Source organism: Mesoplodon bidens (genome assembly GCF_964165515.1).
Source record: "Mesoplodon bidens genome assembly, chromosome: 5".
Taxonomy (NCBI): Eukaryota; Metazoa; Chordata; class Mammalia; order Artiodactyla; family Ziphiidae; genus Mesoplodon; species Mesoplodon bidens.
This window is the reverse complement of record NC_138161.1, coordinates 47,014,600-47,030,358: the sequence shown is the minus strand read 5'-3', so window position 1 is coordinate 47,030,358 and position 15,759 is coordinate 47,014,600. Positions and strand designations below refer to the sequence as shown.

The window sequence follows — 15,759 nt, the reverse complement described above, 5'->3', positions numbered from 1 at the left end:
GACGGCCTGCCACATTAGAACATCATGTTCATCAGGCCCAGTACTGAACTCATGATCTTGTCTTCTACTTCCTCCTCCAACCAGTTTCCCTTCTCACATTCCCTTGTTCTATGATAGGCACTGCCTTCTACCTAGAAACCTGAGCATCTTCCTCAACTCCTGCTTACTCCCCACATCTAATTAGTAAGACATTCATAAATATTCCTTGGAAAGTCTCCCCTTTCCAAGCCCACTGCTACTGCAGTTCAGACTCACCGTCACTCCCTTTAGCTGTACAAAATCACTGGACCAGTCTCCAGACTGGCTCTTCCTGGCCTCCAGAATTGCTCTTCCTCCAGTCCGTTCCTCACCTACCTGTCTGGTTGAGCTTCCTAAAATAAAAATTTGATAATGTCACTCTTTCTTAGAGCCCTTTAGTGTTTCCTTTTTTTTTTTTGGCGGTACGCGGGCCTCTCACTGTTGTGGCCTCTCCGGTTGCGGAGCACAAGCTCCGGACGCGCAGGCTCAGCGGCCATGGCTCACGGGCCCAGCCGCTCTGCGGCATGTGGGATCTTCCTGGACCGGGGCACGAACCCGTGTCCCCTTCATCTGCAGGCGGACTCTCAACCAGTGCGCCACCAGGGAAGCCCCCTTTAGTTGTTTCTTAATGTTACAAAATAAAATCCTGACTTCATAGCCTGTCTTAGATCTTGCCCCTACCCACTTTTACACACTAGTCTTCAGTTACTCCCATTAAGTCAGCAGTTGTTCACCCCATTCCGCTCCATCAACACCATTCACCATAGTGCCTGTAAGCCAGCCTACTTTGCCTCTGGCCTGAGATCACCTTCCTCACTTTGTCGTCGCATTCAAGACTCTGCTGGAGTTTCATCCTCACTGTGATGGGTCCCTTGAACTCCTTCCACTGTGGTACTGTGGCATCAGTCCACACCTCCAGCGTGGCACTGATAGCAATAGATTTGTTTATATGTTCTCCTCCCCCCACAGAACGTAGGCTCCTCTGATTGAACTTTGTTTGCCCACTGTCTGCTTTAGGTCTTAAGCATAATAGGGTTTAATAGGCATCCAATAAATGCTTATTTAAGAAATTTGGTAGCAGGGTTCAGTGTATGAGGAGTCAGCAGGAGAACTGAAAAAGATGACCTTCAGAGTCCTTTCAAATTCTCAGATTTTCATTTGAGGATATTAGTCCCTTCCATAGTTTTGAAATCACATCTACTTATGACCCTCACCCATGACTTCGATGTACTTCTCAACCTGAGCTTTAGACTAAAATGTCCACCTGCCTGTTATGTAACTTCACACACAAGCTAGTGGATATCTCAAATACATTTCAGTATGTCCAAAATTAACTCTCTTGCTCACACAATCTGAACCATGTTTCCTGTTTATTAATGACACCATCCTCCTCCTAGAGGTCCATGTTAAGAACATCCGGATGGCACCTTTCTCCTAAAATTAATCTCCACCTAGTCCTGTGGATTCCCCTTTCCCCAAACCAGTTATTTTTTGTCACTCCATCCCCTTACAGTCTCCATCAGATTACCTGTGACTCTGATTAGTATTTATTTTATTCTGACTTTCATGATGTATTTCCATCTCTGTCCCAATACAAGATCCTGGAAGACTTCTGTATTATGACTGCAAATCCCACAACTCTTAGCAAAGGGTTTGCAGGTAGACAGCAGGTGTTCAACAAGTCTTGGTAGAATGGCAATGCATGTTAGGATGTTAGGTTTAAATTGCTTTAGGGGCATGTATCTTGTTATATACTTTTTTGTCCCCCCCCCCATAGTAAATATAGTAAAAGGCATAGGAAGCAGGAAATACATATAGTTTTTAAATTGAACACTGTATCTGGAGTTGCTGCAACAACTGGCTGTAGTTTTAATAAAATAAAAAAAAAAACACGCTCTGCTATTGAAAAAAAAAAAAAGTCCCTTAGACTCAGCTCCCAGCTGAAACCAGCCAGGATCCCGGTTTCCCACCCCTTCCAGTGGTCTGATGTGCGGCGGGGGAGGAGCAATGAGCAAGCTGGGCCCGAGGAGCAGGGAAGAGCGAGCTGGGGGAAGTCCCGGAAGTCATTGACCAGAGCAAGCAGCCGCCTCAGCCGGATCAGCTTGGGCTGTGGTCCCAACAATAACAGGAGCGCGGGCCGGGCGAGGGCTGCCGGGGGCCCGAGTTTGGGGGCGGAACCCGGATTGGGGGGGCGGGTGGGACGCTTCCCAAGGCTGCAGGGATTGGAGGAGAGAGATGAGGGGCGGTGGAGCTCGAGGAGTGGGCCGCGGAGCTAACGGGTCGACCGAGGAGAGAGCGTGTTGATTGGGTGACGCAGAGGGAGACGGACCAGAGCCGACCGCGGATTGGCCGTGGCGGGCTGTGAAGGCGTGGCCAGCGCGCGCGAGAGGGAGCGCGAGGGAGCTGGCGACCGCCCTGCCAGCTAGCCGGAGTCCGGGGCGAGCGCGGCGGGCAGGGGTCGGGTTGAGGAACGCGGCGTGGGAGGCGCGTCCCTCAGCTGCCCTCCGCGGCTCGAGCACCCCACTTCCTTCCCTCCCCTCCCTTGCGCTCCGGCCTGGGGTCTCCGGGCGGGGAGCGGAGGGAAGGGACGAAGGAGGAGGAGGTTTCGCGGAGTGAGGGGCGGAGGGGGTCCCGGAGCTGGGCGAAGCGCGCGCTGCCTCTCACTCTCCTGCCGCTGCCTTTGCCTCCTCGCCCGGTGCCGCGGCCCCGGGGCGCCCGCACTATGCAGGCGGACTGCCGGCCGCCGCGATGGCGAGCCGGGCGGTGGTGAGAGCCGGGCACAGCCCTCATCGTTTCCTAGTCCGGGCCGCGGCCGCCGCCCCCGCCCGGGCCGCGATCCCCCTCTCCCGCTCCTACCCCCTCCCTCCCCGCTCCAACTCCTCCTCCCCCTCCTCCTTCCCCATGCCTCTGTTCCTCCTCCTCTTACTTATCTTGCTCGTGCTGCTCGAGGACGCCGGAGCCCAGCAAGGTGAGTGGTTCCCGAGGAGTGCGCGGTGCGCGGAGCCCCGGGGTGGGGGCGGTGGGGGCGCCGAGGGAGCCTCCTGGGCGCCGGGTGTCCGGGCCGTTAATGAATCTGCAGACGCGCGGGGTAGGTGCGGTACGCTTCGGTGCGGGGCCACGTCTGGCCCCTCAGTCGCTGGGTTGAGTTGCTGAGATGGGCTGTCTGTTGTCCCCCAAGTTGGCGCGGCTTTACTTTTGGGGAATCCCATTCATTTTTCTGAGAAGAGGGAATTGAGACCTTGCTATGAAGGCCTCCTTTTGGGTATTGGATTCTTCTACTGGGGGAAGTCTTGGAGAGGAAAAGAAGTTTTGGAGATGCGACCCCTAATGTTAAGCTAAATGGATGGATGGATAGAGTAGAAATGCAAGGTAATTAAATAGCACTTAAATCCATTGAAGGCAAGTGATGATAATTATTGTCTTTTGTCAAGGCAAGTGATGATAATTATCATCTTTTGTCAATGTGCTCAGCTTCAAAATCGAATGAAGTTTATTCTGGTTATCTTTGAGTGTTGGATTTAGAACATGCTCTTTGCAATCCCTGCCTGTTCAGGATGGTGGTCTAGATTGCCTGGGTCAGACACTGGGTCTGGGACCCAAGGCAGCGTACTCTTGCCCAAATGGAGCGTTCTGTGTTAAAAGGGCAAGCCCTTACAGAAAGTGACAAAACTTTTTTCCGTCAACAATCCTTGCAAAAAAACTTTACTGAATAATCATAATAGAAGGAGAATGCCAGGCTGATTTCCTCCCCTTTTTAAGTACTTTTGTCAGCAGCGAAAAACAATTTTTGAAACAGTTTGGCATCAATTATTGAACACGTTTTTCCATTGCATTTTATTGCAGTGAGAGGGATAAGGATTGGATTGTTACTTATCGCTGGGAAGGGTTTTGGTTTTTGGGTTTGGGGTTTTGGTTGATCTCCACATTTAAGTCCAGCTTAATGGTGCTCTCATATGGTTTTCAGTAAAGTATGGAATCATGGCCATAAGCCTGTCATTGTGAAGATGCTGAAACTTTGACAGGCATGTGGAAATAAAATGTAAATGAGAAAAATGTATTTGGTAAACTGGCCTCTTTCAGATCTAGGCAGCATTCAGGTTTCAGTTAGATCATCTCCTTAAACGAATTCTTGAACATCAGCACTTAATAAATTAGTGTGAAATCCTTTCCTCCATTTAAGTTTTAGAACCTGTGCTTCTGTTTTTCTCCTAGTAGAAAGAAAAAGCAAAACAGGCTTATATATGGCTAACACTGGTTGATTGGGTCTTACTTTGTGGCAGACACAGCCCTAAGTGATTTATGTCTATTAACTCACTTAATCCTCACCACAGCCATCTGAGATAAGTATCGTTATTCCATTTCAAATATAAGGAAACTAAGACACACGAAAAATAAGGTACCTTGATACAGAACTCTAACTACATAACCAGAATATTCTGACCATTTTGCTTATTTCAAGATCTGAAAGTGTTTATATCAGGTTTAAAAAAAAATCTTTGAACAGTATAGAACCAGTTATACGTCTCCCCTCCAAATGAGATAATTGCCTTGCTTTTAGAATTTCTTAAACCTGGTCTAATTAAACATGCAACATTACCTTATTTTTTTAAGTTTAATTTCAGTTTTTACCAAAGCGTTTTAACATGGTTCTCTTTCACAGTGTCATGTTATATAAACATCAGTGTAGATGAACACAAATAGAAATGATGCTGGTAATTTAAAAGACCTGATTTCTAGTCTTCCTGTTTATTGGGTAAATTTTTGAAAATCATTTAATTTCTTTGTACTTCAGTTTTCAACATCAGTGATAAGAGAATACATACCTATTTCCTAGCTTGATGAAAATGAAATGCCAGTACACAGGAGTTTTGAAAAGGGTAAAGTACAAATAGCTATAACTGGTTATCATTGTTAATCTTTTTTTTATTTTTTAAAAATTTTTGGCTGCGTTGGGTCTTCGTTGCTGCGCGCGGGCTTTCTCTAGTTGCGGCGAGCGGAGACTACTCTTCGTTGCGGTACGCAGGCTTCTCATTGCGGTGGCTTTTCTTGTTGTGGAGCACGGGCTCTAGGTGCGCGGGCTTCAGTAGTTGTGACACGTAGGCTCAGTAGTTGTGGCTCGTGGGCTCTTCAGTGCAGGCTCAGTAGTTGTTGTGGTGCACGGGCTTAGTTGCTCCGCGGCATGTCAGATCTTCCCGGACCAGGGCTTGAACCCGTGTCCCCTGCATTGGCAGGCGAATTCTTAACCACTGCACCACCGAGGAAGACCCTATCATTGTTAATCTTGAGCTTACTAAATTGATAAAGTAAGGGCCATTTAGGTATACATTGCCTGAAAACTCAGGAATTGTATGGGATTTGAATTCCCTAATTTTTAAAAATTATATTTCCTACCCAAAGAACCGTGATGCGGTCTGTGGTGGAACTGCAGTCAGTGTTACTGGTCTAACAGATGTGCTTTAGGGTCCACTGGGATTCTTCACATAACCTAAAAAGAAGTCTAATTTCAAAATGAGAAGCAGTGCTTTAAAAAGCCTATAGAATTTTTAATAATGGGAATGTCTACAATATTGTAATGTTAAGTTACAAGCTGGAGTTTTTACTCTCCTTTATAAGAAGTCTTGGTAAGAAGTCTGGAAGGAAATAATTTAAAAAAAAGATAACAGTTGTCTTTTGATAATAGAGTTGTAGATCATTTTTTATGCTTTTCTAAATGTTCTGCAATTTACATATAGTCACAATAAAAAATAAGCTGTGAAAGAATGTTTTGTGATATATAGATTTCTTTTTTCCCTTAGCCAGCCTAGGTAGAAATGCATTGAATGTGTATGCTGTGGTGGAACTGTGCTTCAGGATTTTTTTTTAATCTTCCACACATCATTTTGAAGTAACAGAAGATACTACTCTCATTCCAATTAATGCCATACATACATAGTTATTCCTCAGCAGATTTTCTGCTGACCAAGTGTTTTTTTCTTTTTATTTGGCCCAGAATAAAATTTATCATTGGTCTGAAAACTTGTCAACCTTTCACAACAGAGATGTATTTTAACCAACCTTATTTCATTAATATATGTATAAATTCTGTTTATTCACATCTGTTTAACTATGATGGTGTTTTAGGCATGGCTTATATTTGTGTATTTTGAGTTCTAAGTTTGATATTAAACTTACCTTCAAAGTCTTTTTCTTTTTTTATTGAAAGCATTTTTTCCGGTAGAATGTATGTCTTTCTAAAAAACTTAAATTTGTGGAACTTATGCTGATTGCCTATTTGTTACCGTAATAAATTAACTTAATAAGAAGTTGGGGATCTACTGTGAATGAATTTAAGTCTCTGGTTTACATTATGACTGTAGGAATTTGTGTCACCTCGTCTTAGGAGTTCAGCTTCCTCATTTGTGTCATGGAGGGTTTGCCTACCTTCTGGGTTAGAGTATTATTTGAATGTGGTAAAATATCAGAGGGATTAATTTAAAAAATCCATTGAGACTGACTTTATGCCTATTAACATGAAATGTTTGTGAAGGTAGTGATTTTTGTTGGCTAATTTATCTATCAAACAAATCAGTTTCTTTCTTAAAAAGAATCATTCAGTTTCACAATGATATTTGAACTAATGTGTGAAAAAAGTATACAGTCTGTCAAGTAGTGCCTTTATTTGCTTGTGATGTGGGGAAATAGTTTTTGAACACTATTTGTGAATTGTCAGAAATGAAGAACATGTCCCTCTGCAAAGAACATTTGTGATTATTAGTAATATTGACATTGTTAATTTAGAATTTTCCGTTATCTTTTTTTCAGTCTGATAAAACATTAGGGCACTTATATGTACTTACTGTTCAGAGGCAAAAATCAGAGCATCCTTTTTCTGCTATATTTCTGATTAATTTTACATAGTGAAAGTTAGAAATATAGCACGTATTCCATATGTGTTAATGATCAGATTTTAAATCCACATTTTAAAAACTTGTAAATGAAAAAATTAATTGTAAAATTACATGTTAATGATTTTTAGGTAGATTTCCCAATGTTATCAGCAGAGAGAAAACTTTATTTCCCTCTGGAAATAGTTAATAGTTCTATTTGAACATCTAAGTTTCATTCTAGAAGACCAACATTAAAAAAAAAAAAACTTAGAATAGTGAAATGGGTATGAGTTAAAGTACCAGTACTAGAATTAAAACACAAATGAATTAATTAATTTCCAAAAAGAAAGAATCAGATAGTATGATGAGGAAAGGCTAGATTTACATAGAGTTAGATTTTAAATTTAGGACTATAGTTTACAAAATGAACCTGGGGTGTGAAAGCTCAGGTGGTAATACTGGGTATTAATTGAATGCATTCAAATAGTTTCCACTTCCACTTCTTGACTACTTGGAAGGATGTGGAATGATGACATAAAATTATAAGGATCAGGAAAAGCTTTGTAGAGATAGTGATATTTGCTAAATGTAAATAGTGACATTTGCTAAATGTGATTGTTGAAATATGAAGTGAGACAGCTTGGCAGTTTTTCTTGTGTTGCTCATGTATTCAGTTTACTTTATAACAACCTTATGGCCTTAGCACTTTATTTATTTTAAAAATATTGTACAGATAACAATTATATAACAATTACTCAAAACCAAAAACTTAACTAATAATTATCCACAGTCCTACCCCCTTATCTATCCATTTATAATTTTTATCTTCCTTTCTAGTCCATATTCACATACCTACATAATCTTATGTGGCTGTAATTTTAATAGTGTGGTGTTAAGTTCTGTAGACATATCATGTTAAAATTAATTTGTAGGCTGATTTAGCACACAGAAGCATACTTTGAAAATACAGCAAGACAAAAATTTCAAAATCTAAAAATTTTTCACAGGACATTCATTATTTGTGAAGTAATTATTATGTTGTTTAGAACTGCTATTACATTATTTTCTTTATTTGATTAAATTCTTCATTCAGGATAGGATCTTTGAGAAAGTATGTCAGTTCAAAGTATTAGTTTAGAAACACATAATGCTAATTTTCCAGGTCCTTATGTGGATTAAATCAGTATACTCTCATGGGGACAAAAAATACAGATATTCAAATAAACTAGAATTTAATGAATGCCAGTGTCCACTGAAGCAGATGGTGTAACGGGGTGATCTGAAAAGGTTGCCAGAACATCACCTACTAGATCCACCTGGACTCTAAAGGATATGTAGTTGAAAGAAGAACTTTGGTTAGCTGTTTGAATCATGGGGAAGACCACAAGATGCAAGCTCCCTCAACTGCTTTCTAAGGAGAGTAGGCCAGGAGTTCCTTTCTTTTGTGGAGTACAGTGCATGTGAGTTTGCAGTTTAAGTGTGCAAACTTAATTGCTTGGGATAAGAGAGAAAATGCTGATACTCTTTATCATTCTCTCATTAAAAACTCTCAGCATGGAAGAGTACCAACTATAAGCTCCCAGGGATGTGTGCACATAGGTCAATAGAGTCCTGAGACAGTTATGATAGAGTAAAATATTGTTACTGTCTTCAGAGATCCTACAGGCTAGTTGGGGAAATAATTATCTTCAAGTTGGAGTATATGGATAAATAACCAAGGGAAGTTGCACAGTGAGTTTGTAAGGGAGGGAGAGCTCACAATGCCTGGGAAGTAGGAAAAACCTTGCTGATAAAATGATTTTAAGCAAGTAAGCTTTTAGGATTGGTAGGTTTCTAGTTCACAGGGATGGCAGACATTTCAGGAGTTAAGATCACAGCATCAGAACAGCAGGGAGTCAGGAAAGCATGTGAGTGTCAAAGCCATCCTTGCTGCAATGAGTAGCATGCCTCAGCCCCTGGTCCTGGCCCATTGCTTCCTCCTTGAGCCCCATACCCTGTACACTTGCCCCATATTTGGGCAAATATGGTTGCTTTCTGAGGGCCATGGTTCTGTGCACTGGGGTACTGCCCTCTTGGAGCTATGTTAATACTTCCATAGTGTGGCCAGCAGACCCTTTATAAGATACAATCCAAACTCCTTTGCATATTATATATGTAATTTTTCCAGAGTCTGGCCCCTCCCTTTCTCTCTGACTTAATCTCATGCCAGCATCCCTCACCCTTTGTATACAGTTCAGGTATAAGACTGAGATTTTTATTCCTCTAATATGTAATTTCATCCTGTTTTGCCTTGTTCCTGATACTGACCTCTTTACATGTGTCATTTTCTCCACTTGAAGAGAAAGAGCCCCTTTCCTTGTGTGCTTGGTAACCTCCTTATCATCCTTCAAAACCCTTCTTGGGTATCATGCCCTCTGGGAAGAGTTCTCTGTCACCACACACACTCATCTCCAATAGTAATTTCCTGTTTTTTCTGTTCAGTCATTAATCACAATGTATATTAAATATTTGTTTCTGGCAGAGAGTTTTATTCATTTTCTTATTTCTAATACTTATGATGTCCATCATTCAAAAATATGAATTTAGGGGAAATCCCTGATGGTCTAGTGGTTAGAACCTGGCACTTTCACTACTGAGGGCCCGGGTTCAGTCCCTGGTCGGGAACTAACACCTCACAAGCTATTCGGCGGTGCAAAAAAAAAAAAAAAAAAAAAAGAATTTAGACTCATTTCTGCAGTGAATCTGCCGCCCCAAGCACGTTATTTGGTGTTAGTCTCTGGGCACCTGCATGCCCTTAACACTGTTGTCCTTTGTCTGATTCTGTCAGTTAGCCGTCAGAGCCTGGGCTTCTCAGTTCCATGAAAATAGAACCCTTTCTTGAACCTTAACCTACTTGCACAGGGCCTAACATTCTGCCCAGTGTTTTCCCAGCCTCCCTCTTCCCAGGAGCTAGACCCCTTTGCTTTTGTAATGAGAGGAGTCCTCCTTCAACTGGGACTCTGAACAGAGCCATGGTTTCTACTTAGAAAACACTGCTGTGCTCCCCTGTCAAATAGGTGGTCTTTAAGGGCTGTGCTAGCCTAAATCAGTGTCAGCAAGTGGGGTGCACTCCTTTGCCCTCTCTTTCAGATTCTGACTTGAATAGCCACCTCCAGCCTTATAAAAGTCCCCCTAGCTTTGGTTCTAGTAGTTGCCTGCCTCCTTGTTCTTTGCCAGCTGAAATTCCTGGATAACACTCAGGTAGCTACAATAATTTCGTGTCAGGAAAGTAATGAGAAGCAGGCTGAAAAGGTCACTGGGGACAAGATTGTGGAGAACTTTCCTTGTGGGGCAGACTGAAGAGTTTGTACTTGTGATGTTAGCAATGACGTCATCCTTAGGTACCTCTGCTTCTACCCAGTCCATCTCTAGGTTCACTTGTCTCAGCCCAGGTCAGTCATCTCATTGATGCTTTTCCCCTTGTCCTTGACAGATCCCAAACCTGGCCCATGTGCCAGTCCCCACTGTCCTCTTTCTCTGGTTCTGGACAGCTCAAGGTTGCAGGAGAAGGGCATGTGGCCTTTGTGACTAGATCTGTCTCAATGAGGATGACTAATCAAACCTCATATGGGGATTTCTGCTCAGCTGCAGCATCATGACTGTCCCACTCCTCATCCCTGCACAGTAAAACTTTGCCTCCTGCCTTGCCTTTTCTTCTTCCTGAAATCATCTCTTACACCTTATCCAAAACACTGCTTCATCAGGGAATATAAGTTGTGTTTTAGTATAATTTAAACTGTGATGCTTCTTACCTTGTACCTGGAAACATGCTCAGGATGCCAGTGGCTTGTATATATATCTGTCAACTGGTTGCTTTCCAGGTACCTTATATCTCTGCTTTTTTCAGTGACCAACTTTCTGACAAGTAGACTGCATCTGTGCTGTACATTTTCTTAGTGTCTGGCACACAAAAGATATTTGTTAAATGACGATTCCCTTGCAGTCTAGCTTCTGCTCTTATGAAACTGTCAGTTAAACTGTGAGATTTTTTTTTTCTTTTAAACCTGAGAGTTTTCTTTGTCTTCACTACTTTTTACGTGGGTGGACTTTGAAAGTATGGAGATATTGGAGTCAGACATACTTGGATTTAAATACTAGGCATGTCACTCTCAATGTTTTGAGGTGTATAACTCACCTCTCTAGAATGTATGAGGGCTGCGATCAAATCTGTCGGGTAGTTGATAAATTTTGGTTCACTGAGTGAAACAACGTGTGAATGAAAAGTTTGTTTCTCTTTCCCTAGTCTCCAGTTAACATTTCCATGTTCACGTGTTTGCTTTCCACTGAGATCCAGTGCTGCTCCATCCTTCTGCCCCTTCTCCCCGTCCCACTTACTGTGTAGGAAAGTTCACCCCAGCTTAGTGAGAGGGGTCAGACCGCGCAGTGGAGGAGTGTGACAGCAGGGTGTGATTGTTCACATACGTCCTTACCTGGCCTCCAGCCCACCCAGACCGTAATACTGGTTTTGTCCCCTCCCTTTTGACCTCTCCTTTCTCTCTCCAACTTCCTACCTGTTGATAGATTTTAGCTTTCTTTGCTCTCCACCCTCAGATCGTTTTCAGGTTCATGGTTTATCCCTTTCTTCTTGGCCTGCCCTGTTTCTGGTTACTCTTTTTGTCCTAGATGCTAACTTTATAGGTCTGGATATGAGACAGACATTCCGTTGCATGGGTGGAGGAAGAGTGTTTTGGATAGTGAGGTTATAGGGAACAGAAAATTAAATCTGCTTAAAGTAGAAGGGAAAAGTATTGGGACCATTCTGAGGTAACTTGTGGAATCTTCCTAAGAACTGAGCCAACCTAAGCCCAAGGAAAAGCAGGGCTGCAGCGGGACCTCAGACACCAAGGACTCAGCTTAATTCTGTCTTGTTACAGTCTCGCTTTCTCTGCATGGAACAAATCATGGCTGCTGGCAATCCTCAAGGCTTGTAGCTTCAACACTGGAGAGATTCTGGGGTTTCCCTAACATACAAGGTCCAGAAATGAGAGGGCAGGGTAAGTTGGCCTCACGTTGGCCCAGTGTGAGTCAGTACCCACCCTTGAACCAGTCAACTAACCAGGGGGCATGAGGTCATATGAAAACTGTTGCAAACTGCAGAGTAGTTCCCAGAAGGAAAGGGGGGTACTAGATACATAGAGGCATCATCTTCAAAGAGAGTGTTCACATTTATAGAATCCAGTGCTTTTTAGATAAGTTATTACCAAACCCTCACAATTACCTTGGGAGATGGGTGGTATTATTCCCATGTATAGTTGAGGATATAGAGGGTAAGTGCCAGGATCATCTCAATAGTTGGCATAGCTAGAATTTAAATCGGAAAGTCTGTCTGATTCCCAAGCCTATGTACTTTTCTACTGTTATCACTTACCTACCAAGTGCCTACCACTGGCTTGTTTGGGTTTATTAGTTTCTAAATTCAGCAGCATGTGTTAAGAGGCTGGTATGCCCTATTTCTCTGTCTACGGCTACCAAGGCGAACAGAATGCATTGCCTGTCTGTGACAGAGCTTTACAGCTGGTGTGGCAAACCGACATAAGTATGCATAATTAAGCATATTCAGTAGAGTAAAGAGACTTTGATGATGGAAAGGGAGAGAAAGACCAGGGCTTTCAGAAAGGTTTCCCAAAAGAGACAACGTTGAGTGGTATTTGCCAGGTGGATATGAGGAGGAAGAACCTTATTCTTGGCAGAGCAGAGTCACACGTGCAGCGGCGGAGGAGAGAGAGCGTGGAGCATAGAGGGAGTCACCCCCAGTTCCAGAGCTGGAGCAGAGAGGTTGTGGGAAGAGTCCACAGAGATGAGACGGGAAGGGGAGTCCGGCAGCAGATTATTATGGACTTTGTATCCTTGCTGAAGAGTTTGAGGTTTTATTGTATCACCGGTGAAGAACAGTTGAAGGATTTTTAAATAAGGGACCTACGTGACCCAATTGGTGTCTAAGAAACTGGCAGGAGTGTGGGCAGTGGATTAGAGCAAAGAAAGGAAGTGGGGAAACCTGTCAGAGAACCATTACAAGGGCCTGCACTCCTTAAGAGGGACGAAATTTAGAGATATTAAGAAAACAAAGTATAAAACTTAATGACCAGTTAAATTTGAGAGAGCAAAGGTCATTTAAAAATGCTGGGTTTTTTTCTTTCTGGAATCCTCTTCTCCCTGCTTTCCACCTCCCTCTTCCACCAGTATTCCTGCCTAGTTAACTGTTATTTATCCTACACACGCACACACATGCACGCATGCGCGCACACACACACACACCCTATCATATCCATTACTTCCCTGCAACACTCATCGTCCCTGAAATTATTTACTACGTCTGTCGTACTATTCTGTAAACTCTGTAAGGACAGGGGCCTTGTCTGTCATTTCTCTTGTTCCTAGCACCTGGTTCAATGCTTGGCACATGGAGGATGTTCCCTGAGTGCTTGGGACACGTTGAGTTTGAAGTGCTGTGGAATTTCTGAGCAGAGGAGCTCCGTACAGAAGTAGACAGGTTTGAAGGTTAGGGGAAAGGCTGGAGACTACGGAGCATTCTCCCTTTCGGTGGTAGCTGAGGTTGTAGGGTAGGGAGATGGCCCGGGCAGCACAGAGGGCGGGGAAGGAGCTCTGGAGAACAGCAGCATCAGCAATCAGTAGTTGGAAGACACGTCAGCTAAGGTGCTGGAGAAGTTGCAATTAGAGTCAAAAGGAGAACTAAGATGGGGAAGGAGAGTTTTAAAAAGGAGGGAGGAAGGATAAGGAAGGAAGGAAGATGGGAGGGAAGGAAGGGACAGAGATGCCACATGCTATAGAAAGGTCACAAATGATAAAGATGGGAAAGTATTGACTTTTGGCAGCTCAGAAACAGACCGCTTTAGTGAAGAGTACATTGGAGAAGTAGGTCTGCCTTTCCTGGGGCCGCCGTAACAGATTGCCACAAATTTAGATGGCTTCAGACAACAGAAATGTATTGTCTTATAGTTCTGCAGGCTAAAATTCTGAAAGTAGGGTATTGGCGGGGCAATGCACTCTCTCTGAAGGCTCTAGACCAGGGTCCTTCCTTACCCCTTCCTAGCTTCTGACAATTGCAGTCTTTGGAATCCCTTTGCATCATTCCAGTCTCTGCCTCTGTAGTTATGTGGTATTTTCCCTGTGTCTGTCTCCGTGTCTAGATTTTCCTCTTTTTATAAGGACAGCAGACATTGGATTAGGGTCTGTCCTAATCCAGTATGGCCTCATTTTAAATTGATCACATCTGCTAAGACCCTGTTTTCCAAATAAGGTTACATTCACAGGTACCAGCAATTAGGAACATATAATTTGGTTGTTGGGATGGAGATGGGCGGGGGGAGAGTACAATCCAACCACAACCGTTTGGAAGCTGAATTGCAGTATTTTGAGCCTAGAACGGGAAGCAAAGAAGTAAGACATCGAATGTAGAGAACTGAAAAAAATCTCTCTGTAAAAGAAGAAAAAAGTGAGGAAGAAAGTGGTAGATGTTGGGGAACACTGGCTGGGGAAAGATTTTTGTGTGTGTGTTTTTTTTTTGGTTGTTGTTGCTCTTAGTGTTTTGAAATTTGTTAAAGTGCGGATCCTTCCTAGGCTCCACTGCAGAGCTACTTTTCAGTGTATAATTTGCAAAAAAGGCAAAATTATACCTGTCATGCAAATATAAAATTAACACATGTCAAAGATTTTATTCAACTCATTAATTAATGAAGGAACCAGTAAGAAGTTGAAACATGTCCAAAGAATATTTGAAAAACTAGGTGTTTAGATAGGTAGCTTTAGGCTGTGATTGCTAGATTGAATGGCTAAAACTGTTTAGTGGCCAATAGGGCCATAAACTCTAACATGTGGGGTTATTTTTTTCAACTATACAGAAATTATATGCATCTCTACAAGACAACAGTCTACAAGTTTATGGGTAGCCAAGACTGGGACCTTTAATCAATGATAAACAACAAATCCAATTAAGTATTTTGCCCTATAATCCTTGGGCAGCTTTTGGCCTCTATGACATTTAAAGGATCTGCTGCTCACCTTTATTTTTTTAACCTATTTCCAAGTTTCAGGTAATGTTTCTGACATATTTATTAGAATCTATGGAGACAGAGATGGAGCCTGAGAACCTTTACGTTAAATAGCCCTTAGGTGGTTCTAATGTTGACTAGATTTTGAGAACCACTGAGTAAGAGAATACCAAGTGGCTTTCAGTGCCCATCTGAGATCAGAACCTATTACTCTAATGACAACTATTCCCTGGATTGTGTGATTTTTTTTCCCAGTAGTGCTTAGCTCCTGGGCAAAGAGAGATCATATGATCCAGGGTGGAGGGCTTGCCGGGCAGATCCTCAAGAAGGACATAGTGGCAAGAAAGTGAAGGTACCAGGAATAGTGTAGTTCACACACTGGACATGAGGTCTAGGCTGGGTAGGGAAAGAAATGAGGCTAGGGCAAGTAGTAGATGGGGAGGAAAGAGAGAAGTTCACAGAAAGTGTGCAGTGGGTGTAAGAGAGCACAGGGGTCAGGAGACTGACCGAAAGAGTGAGATATTAAAGTTGTTGAGATTTCACAGGTGGGAGTAATCTCCGATAATGGCAAAAACAGTCTAGGTTGTGGTTTCATGAGTTACTGAAGTGAAGTAGAGGTCATTGGGGAGAAGATTAGTGAGAATTACTTTCTCATGATTTACACTTTTCACAGGACACTGTACTTGAAGCTTTAAAGCTGATATAAATCTTCTAAAGTAATGAGCCATTGTTCTGATACCTTAGCTAGGTTGTGGCCAAACGCACCGGACCTACATGTGATGAGCAAAAGCCTTTCTGGTCTTTTATGACCATAATTACCCTGACCA

At 42.9% G+C, this 15,759-nt stretch overlaps 1 protein-coding gene across 1 annotated transcript in view; it reads left to right on the top strand.

The window, feature by feature from the left end:
- The first annotated feature begins 2,410 nt into the window (after window positions 1-2,410).
- DCBLD2 (discoidin, CUB and LCCL domain containing 2) overlaps window positions 2,411-15,759 on the top strand; it is a 96,709-nt gene continuing 83,360 nt past the window's right edge. The window contains exon 1 of the mRNA XM_081234377.1: window positions 2,411-2,986. Within this exon, the coding sequence (XP_081090503.1) occupies window positions 2,767-2,986 (220 nt within the window). The 5' untranslated portion in view covers window positions 2,411-2,766. The remainder of the gene's footprint in view (window positions 2,987-15,759) is intronic.